The sequence below is a fragment of the Leucoraja erinacea genome, chromosome 27 (genome assembly GCF_028641065.1).
Source record: "Leucoraja erinacea ecotype New England chromosome 27, Leri_hhj_1, whole genome shotgun sequence".
In the NCBI taxonomy this organism is placed as follows: Eukaryota; Metazoa; Chordata; class Chondrichthyes; order Rajiformes; family Rajidae; genus Leucoraja; species Leucoraja erinaceus.
The window spans coordinates 1329931-1348385 of record NC_073403.1 but is presented as its reverse complement, the minus strand read 5'-3'; the positions used below and the strand labels follow the sequence as shown (position 1 = coordinate 1348385).

General features: G+C 41.5%; 1 protein-coding gene across 3 annotated transcripts in view; it reads right to left on the bottom strand.

Annotated features, from left to right (window-relative positions):
- The window catches only part of LOC129710080 (F-box/LRR-repeat protein 20), a 105338-nt gene that overhangs the window by 7017 nt on the left and 79866 nt on the right, over positions 1–18455 (bottom strand). For all 3 annotated transcript variants that reach the window (XM_055656792.1, XM_055656789.1, XM_055656790.1), the window contains exons 8-14: positions 13855–13981; positions 11340–11414; positions 7684–7814; positions 7035–7095; positions 6534–6578; positions 4037–4093; positions 939–1151 (exon numbers count right to left, since the gene is read on the bottom strand). In XM_055656792.1, the coding sequence (XP_055512767.1) occupies positions 939–1151; positions 4037–4093; positions 6534–6578; positions 7035–7095; positions 7684–7814; positions 11340–11414; positions 13855–13981 (709 nt within the window). The remainder of the gene's footprint in view (positions 1–938; positions 1152–4036; positions 4094–6533; positions 6579–7034; positions 7096–7683; positions 7815–11339; positions 11415–13854; positions 13982–18455) is intronic.

Below are 18455 nucleotides of genomic sequence, written 5' to 3'. Positions count from 1 at the left end.
TGCTTGGTGTATACAAGGTGATGATAGGTATCTAGACACAAAAAGCATAGGGGGGGGGACACAATAAGAAATGTGATGGAGGACCAGCCACAATCATACTGAATGGCAACACAAGCTTGAAGGGCTGAATGGCCCACTCCCACACTTATTTTCCCCCTTTCACATTTCTACACAAAGCTCCTTCGAACCCTAACTCTGACCAGTCCTAATTCACTTTAAATTTTGTTAACTAGATACCCCGAGGCATTTTGCAATGTTAAAGTTGCTACATAAATTCAAGTAGTTCTTTTAAAAATATATAGTATAAGCTCTCTTACCTGCCTTACTGCAGATGAATGTCACTATCCGATTGAGCATAGAACAAAGTACAGAAACTGGCTCTTTGACCAACAATGTCTGGGCCAATGTTAGTCACTTAAAGGCATGTCCCACATACGTGTTTGTTCAGGCAACTTGTTGGCACCCATCATAGTCACCGGGTGACAGGGCCTGTACGGTCGCCGCTGAGTAGTCGCCCAAAGAGTCGTTCCTTTTTCTGGTCGCCGCTGGATTTTTAACATTTTCGGCAACCTGCTGTGACTATGACGGGTGTCGGCAAGTCGCCGAAAAAAATCACGTAAGTGGGACAGGCTCTTAAGTGATATGAAATATTTACTTCAATTTATTTCTGATCCGTTAATTTGTGAAGTATTAAGATACTGGTTTGCCCTCGACTCCCACCATTTTGACTTCTTTCATTTATATTGCTCAACTCAGACAATTATTTGCAGTGTTCAGATAAAACTCCTTACACACAACCATCTACAACTACAACGTCCCCCTTTTCGTATCTCCAACACATCAATTAACAGCTGGAGGACGGATTGGGACGTTATAACCCATACTCTAAGATAGACATAAGTAGAAGTCCAATCACTTGGACAGAACACCATGCTTACTCGGAGTCTCTTGATCCCAGCACGTGTTATCTGTTGACAATCGTACAGCTCTATCCTCTCCAGACTGTGACAGTTCTTTAGATGCTCCAGCGAGGCGTCTGTGATCAGCGGGCAGTTATCCAATTCTATCACTTCCAATCTGTCATGAGCACAGGCCCCGTTCCCAAGATGGCGGATACCGTCGTCAGTGATCAATTCACAGTGAGACAAACTCTGCAGAGGGGAAAATTGCGCTGTGAACAACTTATATTCAATGTTTTCAACATAAGTTCCAGAAAGCAAATGGAATGAGAAAACAGATTAGAGCAGGAATTGAATTGGGGCAGCACAGTAGTGCAGCGGTAGAGTTGCTGCCTTACAGCGCCAGGGACCCGGGTTCGATCCTGACTGTCTGAATGTACGGAGTTGTACGTTCTCCCTGCGACTGTGTGGGCTTTCTCCGGATGCTCCGGTTTCCTCCCGCACTCCAAAGATGCACAGGTTTGTTGGTTAATTGGCTTTGGTATGTTGTAGAAATTGTCCCTAGTGTGTGTAGGTTAGTCTACGGGTGATTACTGGTTGGGGCGGACTTAGTGAGCCAGTGGGCCGGCTTCTGTGCTGCAACTGCAACTCTGAAGTGAAAGCACGATCATTCTAAAAGGAGTTGAAAAGAAGAGTTGAGGAATAGAGTTGAGGCAGAAGGAATTAGGGAAGGAATTCAGAGAGTGGGATTCAGGTAGCAAGAGAAGGGGGTGGTGCACATCTGTCAGTGGTCTGTGTATTTCAGTGGAATACTGGCCTGGAACGGATGTTAATGGGATACGGCCAGGAAGGATTTAACATTTAGGATTTGAATTAGCTTCTAAATCTTGTCCCCCAAAGCGCAGGCTCCTTTACTGCAGAAATAATAGTTTTCTTCTACAATCTGAGACTTGTTTTTCTACCAAATGAAGGTTTCCTGCAAAGGATGTTTAGTCACACTCCAAACACTTCAGAACGTTCTGCCTTCCGGCAGTTGTTGTCCATGGGGAAGCAGAAAAGAGCAGACATCAGATTCTAAAACTCAGTCGCTGAGAAAAACCGTGAGCCATAGAAAAGCAAGTGATTATGAAAACTGAGATCAGGAAAACTGCAGAAAAGGGTGCATTTGACAAACATGACCACAAGAACAAAACTATAAAACGGAACAAAATTAGAGGGACAGCAAAGACAAATATTTCTTAAAATAGACAAATTTACAGTAATTGGGGGTTATGTAATATATTTCTTGAAATGTATATTTCTTGAAGCATATATTATTTATGAAGTATATATTTGTCTCCATTTACAGAGTTTAAGCATAGGTTGTCAGTGAAGAATTGGAGATACAATTTCTGCTGATTGGTAGATATATGAACTAATTTGGACACAAAAGGCAGATGTGTTCATATTTCAAGCTGAGAGTACTTCAATGTATTTGGCAAAATAGCTTAAAGTACCAGTGAGTTTACAAAGGTAGACAAAAATGCAGGAGAAACTCAGCGGGCGAGGCAGCATCTATGGAGCGAAGGAATAGGTGACGTTTCGGGGGCGAGGCCCAAAACATCACCTATTTCCTTCGCTCCATAGATGCTGCCTCGCCCGCTGAGTTTCTCCAGCATTTTTGTCTACCTTCGATTTTTCTGCAGTTCTTTCTTAAACAGTGGATTCACAAAGGTTAGACCAGCAAGCCCACAGCCCAGTTGGTAATGTGGTCTTTGCTTGACAAGTCGCTGGAAGCTTATGTTCTCTCTCAAACAGTTTCACACAATGGAGGAGCCATCAAATATATTTCAGGGGAAAGAATGCAGGCAGAGGCAAGAAGAAAAGGCAAAGGAGTCAAACAGAACTAATAAATGGCAAACATTTTGTCAACTTTCAAATGGAGAGAACCCCTCCACCCCCCTCCCACTAATTTACTTAACTAACTATCTTTTAAACAAAGTCATTGTTCGAGGATCCAACTCTTTATATGTTATTTGGTCAGAATGCAAGTGACAACAGATGCCAGATATTTGCCGATCAACACCATCAAACTTTGATGATCAAAGCAGTTGACAAGCAAAAGGTAGGTGTTAACTACAATACAATACAATACAATACAATCAGTTTTATTCGTCACATTGCACATAAAGTGCAAGTGAAATGAATTTGCCAGCAGCGGTACAATGAGAAAGAACACACAAAAACACAATCAAATTTGAACACAAACATCCACCACAGCATTCATCACTATGGTGGAAGGCACAACATTTGGCCAGTCCTCCTCCATTTTCCCCCGTGGTCGGGACCTCAACCCTCCGCAGTCGCCGCTGCGGGCATCCAGATGATAAAAGTCAAGGTTTCTTTTACAATAGCAAACCGGGAACAAGGGTCCTTGTCTCAAAATTAGTGGTCGGTTCATTGGGAATTATATCAGACCCATTTTCTTTCATAGTAGTAGAAATGTGAAACTCAAGAAACACTGGGCCCGGACACAATTGCACAGCAGTGTAGTTGCTGCCTTAAGGCACAAGCGACACGGTTCAGATCCTGACCATGGGTGCTGTCTGTACAGAGTTGGTACGTTCTCCGTGACCCCGTGGGTTTTCTCCAGGTGCTCCGGTTTCCTCCCACATCCCAATGACATACAGGCTTGGTAGGTTAATTGACTTCTGTAAATTGTCCCCAGTGTGTAGGATAGTGCTAGTGTAAGTAAGAGTGATCGCTTGTGGGCACGGACTCAGTGGGCCAAAGAGCCTGTTTCCACGCTATATCTCTAAAGTCTAAAGTTGTCCATTCAGCAAGGACATTATCAGTGATTGAAGTTTTGCAGTAAGAGGGAGTCAGAACCAAACTGAATAGTGATGAGACGTGACACGGTGAATGGGGACACAAGAGAATATAGATGTTTGGAATCTGGAGCAACAACCAATCTGTTGGAGGAACTCAGCTGGGGTGGGGTGGGGAGCATGACTAGGTGAGTGGAAGGAATCCTGATGCAGGGTTTTGACCCAAAATGCTAACCATTCCTTTAACCCACAGAGGCTGTGTTACCCACTGAGTTCCCCCAGCACAATGTTTGTTGACACGGTCACTACTTGCTCCCTGTTTCTACTCACCAACACTTGGAGCCGTGGACAGTAAATAGAAAGCTGTATTAAAGTATTGTCTGTAATCTGCAAGAGAAAAATAAGAAAATAACTGAATATGGGTTACTGAGATATATTGCATCAGCAGTTCAAATAGCTACCACGGCCTTCCTATGAGATAGGAAGGTAAAACTGCAATAATTTGCCTACCATAACTTGGAGTATTAATATACTTACATGCCATTATGATATGATAGAAAAGTATTCAGACTATGCCTAAACAGAGTATACAAGCATAAAGTGCATAGGCAGCAGCCTCCCATTGCCATTATATACTTTAAGGATGTCCAGGTTTTAGCTACCAAATTTCCAATTAGAGGGGGCACATTAAACAACAGTTTAGAGTTGATGTCTTTAGCTGATGAAAACTCACCCCGCCTCAACATCTTATGGAAAGAATAATCTGAGTCATAGATCTTAGACAGGAACTCATGAAGTACAAACTTATTCAAGAGTCACCATCTTCAGGAAAGGGAAAGAGTATAGGAAAAATAAACTAATTGTTACAGGGCACACATGACAAGCTGCAAATTCAATTAACAGCTTTAGTGCACAAATGTGTTAAAGAAACGAAAAGATATGAAGTGTTTAAACAGAATTTCACATAGTTCTATAGATTTCACTGAAGTGTTTGTTTTTCCACTGAGCCATTTTGTCACTTTCCAAAATTAAAACCCAACCATGCCATTCAACCAAAATTGTGATGAATACAAGATAAATATCAAAAGCCACAAAGAACTGAAGAGCCTGCCTTTTCTTGGAAATAAACAGACTTATTTTAATATAAAAAGTATCACAAGCTACAAAATTATATCCATTTTTTTCTAGGAAAAGTAATAGATACCAAGGTTATGACAGATAGTCATAGTCAGTCATACGATGTGTAAGCAGGCCCTTTGGCCCAATTTGCCCACACCGACCTAGAGACCTCATCTACACTCGCTCCACTTGCCTGCACTAGGCCTATATAACGCTCAAAACCGATCCTATCTATGTGCCTGTACAAATGGCTCTTGAACGTTATGATAGTACCTACCTCAACTACCACCTTGGGCAGTTCGAACTATATATCCTCCACCCTCTGTGTAAAGAAAAATTACCCTTCTGGTTCCTATTAAATCTTGCTCCCTCACCTTAAAATTATGTCCCCTAGTTTTTGATTCCAACTCTGGGAAAAGGTAGTGTGCATTCAACCTGTTCAAATCAATTGAAATGAACAAGACTGCACCATACATCAGCTTTGAGAGGCCAAAGAGTAATACTGGAATCTCAACTCAAGGAATTCAGCAATCAAAATGTATATTTTGAAAAGAACTGCACATGCTGGTTAATCTGGACAACCCATCCTTTTTCTCCCAAGATGCTGCCTGACCGACTGAGCTACTCCAGCACTTTGCACCTATCTTCGATCACATGGACGACGTGCTATTTAGGGAGTCAGTACATCTGCACTGATACGTGTGATACTGGCATTACTCAATGCAACCGCCAGCTAAAAGTCAGCGCACTCCAGCCCATTATCTGTTTCTTTGGGATAAGCTTCATGGTCCCATAGTATCTGATAACAGTATTTAAGAAGGAACTGCAGATGCTGGAAAATCGAAGATAGACAAAAGTGCTGGAGAAACTCAGCGGGTGCAGCAGCATCTATGGAGTGAAGGAAATGGGCAACATTTCGGGCCAAAACCCTTCTTCAGACTGATGTAGGGTGGGGGGGGGGGGGGGAAGAGGAGAAGGAAAGATAAAGGAAGAGGAGCAGCCACAGGGCTGAGGGAGAGCTGAGAAGGGGAGGAGACAGCAAGGGGCTACCGGAAATTGGAGAAGTCAATGTTTATGCCGCAAGGGGCAAACTGCCCAAGCGGAATATGAGGTGCTGCTCCTCCAATTTCCGGTGGTGCTCACTCTGGCCATGGAGGAGGCCCAGGACAGAAAGGTCGGATTCGGAATTCCGAATTTAATCAGAGGGTTGTGAATCTGTGGAATTCATTACCACAGTTAGCTGTGGAGGCCAAGTCGGGGGGTATTTTTAAAGTGGAGATTGACAAATTCTTGATTAGAAAGGGTGTGGAGAAAGCAGGACAATGGGTTTGAGAGGGAAAGATAGAACAGCCATGATTGAATGGTGGAGTAGACTCGATGGGCGGAACGGCCTAATTCTGCTCCTGACATGAACTTGGTAGTTGGCACTTCTGGTTGGGATTTCATATTCTCAGCTTTCTTCAGCAAACTTAGGTTCATATTTAACATCATCTTCGCGTTAAAACCTGGTGTTAAAGGATGGTCAATACCAAAATCTGACATAACATGATTAATCACTGGAGGGGTTTCAACCTGAAACATTAACTGTGTTTTTCTTTCAACACCCCAGATGCTGCCAGATCTGCTGGGTAATTTCTGCTTTAAAAATATATCCATCATTCGTTATAAAGACCAAAGAAAGTAAAAACATTACTAAGATAACATTCACCTGAACACACTCTTCCAGGTCCATCTTCTCAAGCTCATGGCAATTCTGCAAAGAACAACAGGATATATATATATAAATTTTCTAATTACCTCTCTCATACTGCTCAGCTTCGTTTTGGCTACAAGTTATATCTTTTGTGGAATTGGCATCTGGACATTGAATTATTTTATCAAAGCTGAATTTCAGCAAAAAGCCTTGATCTGCACTAAAGCTTTATATAAGCTGCAGAACCAGTATCGTTCATTGATTCACATTTTCCCCCACTCCTCCCTGGAAATAGTTTGGCACAAATTGCCAACCGCAATACTTTACTCCAAGGTTGATTGATTTCAACAATGCTCTTGTTATAAACGCTTCAAAACAAAAAACTCTTTGTGACCTCAGTTGACTTGACGTAGTCTGCTAGACTGTGCACTCATCATGAGCAAGACAATTACCCTCCAGCCTTGCAAAATATCAATTCAGTGCACAAGGTGGCTGCCAGGTTATTGGTGCACTTACTCGGGCTAACGTGGTGAATCCCACATCTGTTAACTGCGAACATCTAGCAATCTCTAATATTCTGAAAAATAAAATTAAAGTAGTAAATATTTGTCCAGCAATCTCACCGTTTTATCCTTTGATATCTGTTGGACAGTTTGAACATCACATATACTCACACACACACACCACAAGAGAAGCATGTACCATTTATAAAAAATTGTCTACTGCGATAATGGGGACTGAGATGTTTGTCAAATTGCCAGATAATTGGCAACAATAATAAATGATAACAATAAAAAATGATAAATAAGTTGTTTACTTTGTCCTTAATTTAAGCCCCCTTGCTTCAAGAAATAACAGTTAAATTAATAACAGTAATGCGTTTTTTATCCTGTCGGATAAAGCTGTACTCGTCAGAGTTAGTATAATATTCTTTCTGGAATCTTCAGTTTAAAACAAGAATCTATCGTATAGTGTAACAGTAAGATCAGTCTTTCCGTAATCTCTTTTCATGATGCAAGTCATGTTCAATGCACACAGCTGACAAACTCCCTACATGCCAGTGAAAATGGTTGCCAGAGAATGGAGGCAAGTATGCAAGGAAGTATAACATATTAGTCACACCTCAGCCATGTACACACAGAAGTGGCCACTGCTTCATGCCTACCTAAGTCGAATGCAATTCTGTCCCAATGCATTCAAAATAGCATCCGTGATGTTACTGCAGCCAGAGACACAGAGTGACTGCAGTTTATGGCATCCTCTACAAATCGTTATCAGCCCCTCGTCTGTGATCTGCTGCAAAAGAAAATCACAACGAAAGTAACATTTTATAGGGATATTTGAGGTGTTCATGAGATGCAATGCTGTGCCACAGGTGGTTCAACAGCTTCCTGATCGTCACTCACTGGAGGGAAAATAAAACAGCAGTACAACTTGGCCATTTCCGTTCACTTCTTGACTGTCAGATTCCAGAGGAATAAAGCATTCCCCCTTTTGGACAGCATACAATGTTAGAGATAGACAAAAGGAAATTAAATAAAGCGGGCAGAACAGAGGAGAGAAGAATCACGGAGCTGGGAGAGAAACATTAAATGGACTTTACAGACCTCCATCCCCTAAAACGATACTTTAAAAGGTTTGAAATGCAGCTGATCTCATTAGTCAAAGTTATAACCTTTCTTCCAGGTAAATGAGAATGGAGGAGAGTGGCTGAAGTGGGCAAGGAATTCAAGGAATTATATGCAGATGTGTTGGGTAAAACACGTTTTTATTACTGCCAAAAGCTTTGATCTTCCCACTGGTAATGAGAACTAAAATATTATGACATTCATACAATGACAAGACTTGGTAACACAAATTATACTCAGTTGGAGGATTGCACGCACAGTAAACTGCGATTACACATTCATAACTAAAAAAAGATCAAGCATCAGATGGGCCTCACAGACTAAGAAATTTAAGAGCTTGAAGATTTGGAAGCAGATTTGAAATGATTCAATTTGTGCTTCAAATAGATTACTGCAATGTTCAGTGGTTGGAGAATATGGCATTTATATCGTTTTTTACGTTGAGGGTGAAGGAAAGAAATACTTTCACCTACATGTTTCAACGTAGCAACCTGGATAGTTTATTGTTCAGCAGCTCCACTATTTATAATATTTATCAATTCGCTAAAAGTAGTGCAGCTATAAAGGATTATGAAAAGTATGCTTATATATTGTAATATCAACGATATCTGTTTGTTAAAGAGCTGAAGCAGAACCCTTTAGCTTGCTTATGTCTCAGATGACAGGAATGTAGAGAGAAGCCAAAGATCGGATCAGCCATGATCATAGTGTAGGAAAGAGCAGAGTTGAGGGATTGTGTGAACCACACTACTTCCCAAGATCTTGTTCAGATCTGATCTGCTTCTGTCAGAGTAGTTATGATCTGGAACTCTTAGCCTGCAGAAGCCGTTGAAATGGATAGTCAAGGCTTTCAAAGAGGTATTGTGCAAGTCCGCAAGGAAAAATATTTTGTGGGACTTTTGGGAAAAAGTGAGGAAATGGGACTGTCAATACTATACTGAGAAGCCCCAGACGAGATGGAATGAATGGCCTCCTCAACTGCTATTAGGGTTTATGGTTGTCTGTGAATACCAGGAGCTGCACAGCAATTCTCACAGCCAATGCAGAGACAAGCATTATTGTGCATTTCATTCAATTCTAAGCAAGGTTGACATTTATTATCCACCATTAACCACTGCTGATCTGACTAACTTGTCAGTCAGTTGTGTTCCAGCAGTAGTGATGCTGCCTTGCAGCGCCGTAGACCCGGTTTCAATCCAGACTACGGATTTTGTACAGTCAGTACGGAGTTTGTACGTTCTCCCCGTGACCGTGAAGGTTTTCTCCAAGATCTTCAGTTCCCACCCACACTCCTAAGACATACAGGTTTGTAGGTTAATTGGCTTGGTATAAGTGTAAATTGTCCATTGTGTGTGTGTGTGTGTAGGATAGTATAAGTATGCGGGGATCGCTGGTCGGTGCAGACTCGATGGGCCGAAGGGTCTGTTTCCATGCTGTATCTCCAAACTAAACAATCTAGAGTAACAAAAAGGCCTAAAATGTTTAAGCAGTGCAGATGTCCTTCTTGAAGTGAACAAGATGGATTTTTAGGACAATCAATAGTTTCAAAACCTACTGATTACTATCTTTATATTCTAAATTTATTTAGCTATATAAGTTTACATTCTTTGGCTGCCGTCATGGGGTTGGAATGTGTTTTGGATTACATCTAGGATTCTAATGCAACTCAGTTTAGTTAACTGTCACGTGTGCCGAGGTACAGTGAAAAGCTTTTTGTTGCGTGCTGACCAGTCAGGCAAAAGACAATACATGATTACAATCGATCCATTTACATTGGACAGATACATAAGGGAATAACGTTTAGTGCAAGGTAAAGCCAGCAATAGTCCGAGGGACATCAGAGGTTCTAGATTACTACACCTGTAACTTAACCAAAGTGTGTATTTATGGCACTGGAGATTGGGTAACAGATGAGAAAGGAGGCAGAGGGGTGACCAGATAGATAGAAGTATAGATAATTGTGTGAGGCATACATAGGGTAGACAGTCAGAACCTTTTCCCCAGGGTGAAACTGTCAAAGACTAGAAGGCATAGCTTTAAAGTAATGCCCCTGTCCCACTTAGGAAACCTGAACGGAAACCTCTGGAGACTTTGCACGCCACCCAAGGTTTCCGTGCGGTTCCCGGAGGTTGCAGGTGGTTGTCGGAGGTTGCAGGTGGTGGAAACAGGTAGGAAGACTGACAAAAACCTCCGGGAACCGCACAGAAACCTTGGGTGGGGTGCAAAGTCTCCAGAGGTTTCCATTCAGGTTTCCTAAGTGGGACAGGGGCATAAGATTAGCAAAGTTTAAAGGAGACAAGTAGGGCAATTTTATTTGTAAACAGTGGGTGATTGTCTGGAAGTGCAGTAGTGGTGGAGGCATTATTTCAGACAGGCACATGAATATGCAGAGAATGGTGGGATATGGATCATGCACAGGCAGGTGAAATTAGTATAGTTTAGCAACATGTTAGGCAGAGACATTATGGGCTGAAGGGCTTGTTCCTTTGCTATACTTTTCTCTGTTCTATAGAAAATATGTTTTAGCTCTTTCTTGAACAAGCAACAACTATTGAAATCAGCACCAATTGCCAGCTGAGAATAAGAAATGGCCTGGTCAACTTGCCCTATGTTGTTATAGAACCAGCGGGTAGACTCGTGTGAGTACTAAGCTCATACACTAGTTGGGCAAAGAACCCAAGGGTCATTTTCACCCTTAGGAATTCCTCCCACCCCACACCTCCTCCTTCCCACGCACCAAATAATGGTTCCTACCAAGGCAATGGAGGGGAAATAATTGAAGGAAAATAATTTCTAACAGAAACAGGCTTTCTGACTAAGAGGGCAAGACCTTGTCACAGCTGAACAATCATTAATGTGGGTCTAATTGTCCAAACGTTTGAGGCAAAATAGTGCGAATTATCTGGGTTTTTGACCAAATCTTGAAGGGTCTCGACCCGAAACGTCACCTATTCCTTCGCTCCATAGATGCTGCCTCACCCACTGAGTTTCTCCAGCATTTTTGTCTACATTCAGATTATCAATGTAACCTATGCTCCATAAAATGAGGGTGCAGCTTTGAAATAATATTCCTTGCACTTGTATTAAAAGTATTTTGCTTCTCTGAAATCCACAGAGACTTAGCAATGTTTAGCATCATTTGTTTTTTAATGTTTTTACAAGCAGTTTTCACTTTCCCATCAGTTTCACTTACAGAGCAAGTCTGAAGGTTCAGAGTGACCAGCTCGGGACAGTGAGCACCAATGTACTTCAAAGCTTCATCTTCAAGCTGTGTGCAGAAAGCAAGTACAAGTTATTTCAAAACTCACAGATTAATATAAGGAAATTAGTGTTAACCATATATTAAAGTGGTAGACATACCAATTCAGTCATTACTGGATCCAACCTTCAATGCTGTATATTCAAGATTCTGTTGCATTGTTAGACACAACTAAACTAAAAATGGCATCAGAACACTTTGAGATGCAGGGAGCAGTGGTTCCTCTTCCACAGATGTGGCCTGGCCCAAATATTCCGAACATTTTCTGCTAGAAATCATTTTTCCTCATAAAGAGAACCACCGGTGGTGCCCGTAATGGCCGCCTCGCCAGCAGTCTGTATTTTTGCTTTTTATTTTATATGGCAACTCAAATTTTATTGTACCTTAATTGGTGCATGTGACAATTTAAATTGAATCTTGAATCTTGAACTGTAATATTGGCGGTTTAGATAAAAAATAATTGGAATAATATCAAAATGGAACACTCAGATGCGTCATGGTGTCCATCTTTGAGTCACAGAGCCATACATCATGGAAACAGGCCCTTCGGGCCATCTCATTCATGCTAACCAGGATGCCCCAGCGTCGCTAGTCCCATTTTACTTGCATTTGGTCCATATCGTTCTAAACCTTTCCTATCCAAGTACCTGTCCAAGCGTCTTTCAAATGTTGTTATTGTCCCTCAAGATCAATGATAACTTGCTTTAACGAGGCCAATATCACCACCACAGATGGGTCAAGAGATGCCTGACGGGACAGGTGACTGGTCTTACGGAGGATGATGCACCCCTTCTGTGCAGTCTTGATGCATGATCCCCAGATTATCAGTGCCGTCCAGAAAGTTACTTCACTAGTGTAGAAATCAGTGGAATGTTGCATTTCTCTGCCAAACACTCCTACTGCCTCTCACCTTCATCGAGGAGGCTTTTGGAGTATCTTTGAATGTTTTCCTCTGTCCACCTGGTAATCTCTCCCTATGATGAACTTCATGGTAAAACTTCTCTCTCGGGAGTTGTTTGTCAGCCCTGTAAACACCATGGCTTGCCCAAGACAGCTGAATGAGTTCATCTGGGGGCTCCATGCCGAGTTCTCTTTCTCACAATGACTTTAGTTAGTTAACTTTCATGAATTTGGAACGTTGCAATGACAGCAGAAGTGGCATCTATCCAGTGCCTGCTATTGGAGATCCAAGTCTTGGAAGCACACAGGAAGACAGAATCATTACTGCCTATCAATTATGATGCACTGGATTTGACTTTGAAATTCAAACTTAGAAACTCTGAAATTCAAACATTTTGAACTTAAAACAGCTTTTTTTTTCAGTTAAAGGCTGCACTGGCACATAGACTTTATTGGGAGGTGGCTCCTAAGATGGAGAAGTGGTCCGAGTGTCCCATGAACTTTATAGTAGGAGGATGGTGCTGTACGGTAGCAGGTTGGTAGGGGACCTCTGTCTTACTGGTGTTGAGTGCAAGGCCCATCCTCCAATGCTAAATGCACGAGTCAATGATGATTTGAAGCTCTGCCCCCTAGTCTGCAACAGTACCACCTACACAAAGGCGACTAAGTTTGAGATGTCCTTGGTTCTGGAGTGGAGGCAATGTGGTTCGAACAGTTTTTCATTAGTCCAGTAATAGTTCCACCCAAGCAAGATAGTCAGCGGTGAGGGGCAACTGGCATGAAGCCATTTCAGCAGTACATCAACACTAAAAACAAGTGTAAACGCGACATGATTCTAAGGAGGTTCTTAGCTCGAGGAAGTTATACTTCACTACACTCGAGTGTTGAGGTGGCCATGACTCTAGATTAAGGTGCTTATATCTTTCAGCTGTAATTCCACTCCAAGTGAAACTTTATACCAATACTGGGAAAGTGGAATTTCAATTTAACGCTAAATAAACGCCTGAGTGAATATTTTAAGTACAAGCACCTAATTGAGGAAGTAGACTTCAGTAAATGACAATAGCGGTCAATGCATGAATTCACATTTTGCATAAATGACAATTTAAAATGAAACCATTAGTTAGCCTATTCAGCCTCGACTCCATTTGCCTCGGTAATCCTCCTAATATCACCACTGACAAACTGGCTCTAATGGACAGAGAGTGAGGATTGTGAAGGTGAAGATTATAAAATAGCATACCATAAAATGTGGTCTTTACAGTGTTTAATTAGCCGTGCCAAAAATTATATCTGCAGCAACATGTTCGATTTTTGCTTTTTAAAGCATTTGCGGTTATATTAAAAAAAAATAATAGTTACTTGCAAAACTGGTTTGCTTCCATCATCTTGTTATAAATCACAACAAGCACAATATCAACAGGAACGATGTGGATCCCAAAGGTGAAAGAACAATTATCGATTATTGTTAGTCTGAATTATTTTTTGCAGCAGGGTTGGCTGCCAGACATATAGCATGCTCTATGTACATGATAAATCACGTGCCGACCTGTGTGCATCCTTTCAGAAACAGAGCCTTCAGTCCACCGCAGCCCCTCACCAGTGCTTGAATTCCATCCTTTGTTACCTGATCACACCAGGATATATTCAGCTGTTCTAGAAGCGGACATCCTTCACTGAAAATAAACAATTTAACAATGGTGAAAAAAGCGTGCTTCTAACTTAAACCATACAAGAAAAACATCCCGCAATCAATATTCACCAGTGGAGTGGGTTGCGTATTGATGTGTAGAAAGGAATTGCAGATGCTGGTTTACACCGAAGATACACAGAATGCTGGAGTAACTCAGCGGAACAGGCTGCATCTCCTCCTCTGAAGAAGGGTCTTGACCCAAAGCGTCACCCATTCCTTCTCTCCAGGGATGCTGCCTGTCCCGCTGAGTTACTCCAGCATTTTGTGTCTATCTTCGGGCTGATTATTGAGTTGTAATACATACTCTAATCAGAGTTTCAACTGAGTGAGGCTCTTGTGCGAAGTGAAAGATCGCAATAAATTCAAGAAAACAGCAATAATGACATTGGTAAAAGCAAGACTTACTTTGAAACTTTAACAACCACAATCAATGGACATGGGGCAAGTATTTACAGCATGTAACAATAAAGAGAGACCAATAGCTTTACAAGCCATGAGAGCCAAGTTAATCCAAACCCTTAGTATATCATCGTATCAAATTATAGACCAAATGCATGTTATATTGATTCTTTTCCCCACCAATATAAACAAGGCACGTCATCCTACCTTGTGCGTAATGGATGTTAATAATAGATTCCCTGAACCAGAAATTACAGAGAACTTCTGTAATCTAGTTCAACTGGTTTAGTTTAGTTTGGATACAGCATGGAAACAGACCTCACCGACCAGGCCAACCACCAATCACCCATTGACACTAGCCATATATTATCCCACCTTCTCATCAACTCCCTATACTCTAGGAGCAATTTTACAGAGACCAATTAACCGACAAGACCGCACGTCTTTGGGATGTTGTAGGAAACTAGGGCACCCAGCGGAAACACACATAGCCACAGGAAGAATGTGCAAACTCCGCCCAAATAGTACCCAAGATGAGGATCAATGCCGGGTATCTAGTGCTTTGAGGCAGCAGCTCAACCAGCCGCACCATTGTAACCCCCCCACATGTTCTTGTTACCTGGGTTCAACCAACTTCATCAAATGCGACCTGGGGATTTGCCCCGTATTAAATTAATTAAACATGCTATCGATCTTTTCTTGCTATTCTTCTTTACAGATGCCTCTGCCCTATCACATAAAGGAATTGTGGATCCACTACTAGGTCTAACCTCATGCAGGCATGGGTGGCAATTTTCTAAAATAAGTGAATTCAGCGAGTGTGTGTTTCACCACTGGAGTCCAGTATCGAGGCACGCCTAGGTGATCATGGGTGAGTTTGAGAATAGTAAGATTAAACGAGAACTTACCAGTTTGAAGTTTGATCTTTATTTTACGAGGAGTTACGATGAGGAACTACGTGAAGAACCCCGCTCGTGCACATGCGCGTCAATCTTCAAAGCAGCGGTGTGAAACCACAGATAATAGTGACTGAAGTATAATAGTAAGCCGAGAGAAGACTAGGACTACCAGATGACCTTTATGAGGGCTGGGAGCTCTCATAAAGATCAATGGAAGATCAAACTTCAAACTGGTAAGTTCTCGTTTAATCTTACTATGTTACTTCGGAGTCACGTGAGTGACTATGTGAAGATTTCAAAGCTCTGTGATTTCATGCCGTGAGAAACGAGTCTACACAACCACAACTGCTTCATTGACAAATGAGGGAAAAACATTCATAATGCATACAGTCATGACATTGATTTAGAACATGCTGATGCTGTTAATGAAGTAATAATCATAGTAACACCTCCCGGGTGGAACTATAAATAAATAAAACATAAAATAGAGTTGACAAATACCTTTGGTCTGGCATTGGGTTATTATAAAATGTTTGGAAAACCCGTTCGTGTTTTACCATGCTGAAGCCGTCAGGATGTGATCCAAACGGAACGTTAATAACCGTTGCTGCTGATGTTGCAGCAGCCCTGGTGCAGTGACATCTGGAATCAGTATCTACTCCTGCATCGATCAACCCCGTTTTATCCCTGGAAATCGTCTGACCGGATACGTTTTATAACGTTTTTTGTGTACTAACATGCATTGCAAGTTCAGAGCATTGAAAAAGCTCTTGGTGACCTTGACATATAGTTGTATATGTGTGCCCTCACATAGCCAAAGGTCCCTGGGTATGCCTTGAACTATTCTGAGACCTGTGCTTAAGTAATTATAAACATAAAATATGATGTTTTATTTACAGATGTAATCATCCTGTCCCTTCGCAATATGTAGCGACTGAACTTGTTGCACTAAACCAGCGCCAGTAGGACAACTTGCTTATGAGAGCCGGCCAAACTCAAGGATGTAACTGGAGCCCTCTTGTGGAATAGTGTTAACACAATGTCAGTATCCCTTACTGGGATTCTCCTCCTGGGAGAACTTGTGTTAAAGATATCCTTTACAAACTCGATATCCGGGGTGAACCCGACAGAGTGAGTCCCGTTTGCTGCAGTAAATATGATGGGGAAAATACGTTGACACCGTTAATGGCCCTAGCACTTAAATTATTGTCAAAAGACCAATTAAAATGAACTCCAAGACGTCAGTAGTCTGTACCGTTTTAAATGGAACGTAAGCATTAAACAACACTTCCCATTTCCTGCAAAGAAATGTACTGCTTTTCCCTTTTTTGGTGCTATCTCAGCACTCTGGAGTGAACCCATACAAGGGTAAGTGTGCCAACTCCAGCCATAGGGCAGTCTATTCAGATACTGCAGAGCATAAATTGATTTTAACATGCAACGGCTGATTTCCCGAGCCATAGCCTCTTATAAGGTTGTCTTATTATTCCCGACAAATTGGGAATTTAAGCTGCATAGGCCAATCAGAAGTAGGAAACCTAAAGCGGGATCTTGATGACTTTATTTGAAGACCCGACTGACGAGGCAAAATGGAGGAAGATATAAACCATTCCTCCTCCTTGAAGCGAGAATGTATCTTTCACCACTGTTATGCCACATATTTTTGCAACCTGTGAATAAGCATGACAGTTACATGCGAGTATAGAAGCTGGGATGTAATGTTAAAATTGTACAAGGCATTGGTGAGACCAAATCTGGAGTATGGTGTACAATTTTGGTCTCCAAATTATAGGAAGGATGTCAACAAAATAGAGAGAGTACAGAGGAGATTTACTAGAATGTTGCCTGGGTTTCAACAACTAAGTTACAGAGATAGGTTGAATAAGTTAGGTCTTCATTCTCTGGAGCACAGAAGGTTAAGGGGGGACCTGATAGAGGTCTTTAAAATGATGAGAGGGATAGACAGAGTTGATGTGGACAAGCTTTTCCCTTTGAGAATAGGGAAGATTCAAACAAGAGGACATGACTTCAGAATTAAGGGACAGAAGTTTAGGGGTAATATGAGGGGGAACTTCTTTACGCAGAGAGTGGTGGCAGTGTGGAATGAGCTCCCAGTGGAAGTGGTGGAGGCAGGTTCATTTGTATCATTTAAAAATAAATTGGATAGGCATATGGATGAGAAGGGAATGGAGGGTTATGGTATGAGTGCAGGCAGGTGGGACTAAGGGGAACAAAATTTGTTCGGCATGGACTTGTAGGGCCGAGATGGCCTGTTTCCGTGCTGTAATTGTTATATGGTTATATGGTTATATGGTAACATATCAATATACGGTGTTCCATTGAACCCACAATCATGAATACTATGTGGTCCAACACCCATTCTGTGTTGTCATGATCTGTACATGATGATACACCTGTGGCAAATTAAATTAGGTAAAACCATTACAGGATACTTTACTTTTACTTGATTGCACCCATGTGACCAATATATGCCTCCATCATAGTGTATCAACCTGAAATTGAGCATGCAGAATATGCATATTCGCTCAGCTCTCTCTTTAACCCATTGAATGTATGTAGGGTCTATAAATAGTTGATACCAATAAACTGAAGAATTGATAAATCATGCAAATCTCCTCCACATCCAAACTGGCGATGACCTTCGCAATACCCTACGTTAGGCATTTAGCCTTATTTTTGCAATATAACTAATATTTACTGACCAACTGCTGCATACTGTTTGTACATCATAGTGACTTTTGTAGCTTCAGTTAGTACAATACAATACAATATAATAGTCTTATTCCGCACATTGCACATAAGTGTAAGTGAAATGAATTTGTCAGCAGCAGTAGTAATAGCGTCAGTGTATTAACAATTACCTACATGGTACTTTAGTGTTTGCCATTTAGCATGATGTCAAAGTTCCCACTTGCATAGCTGAATCACAGCTATATATTGCCAATTAGTCTTAATGAGTAGCGGCTGATTCTAACCACAAGGCTGTTACAGATTTCTATTAACTGCAATCTGTTGCCCAGGGCGGCGTCATAGGCCAATTAATAGTCAAAGGTAAATCCCAATGACCAACAAGTCTATTTGGTAACAACTGAATTTAACTGTATAGAAGAGCCCAACTTCTTAAATATAGTTTGAGAC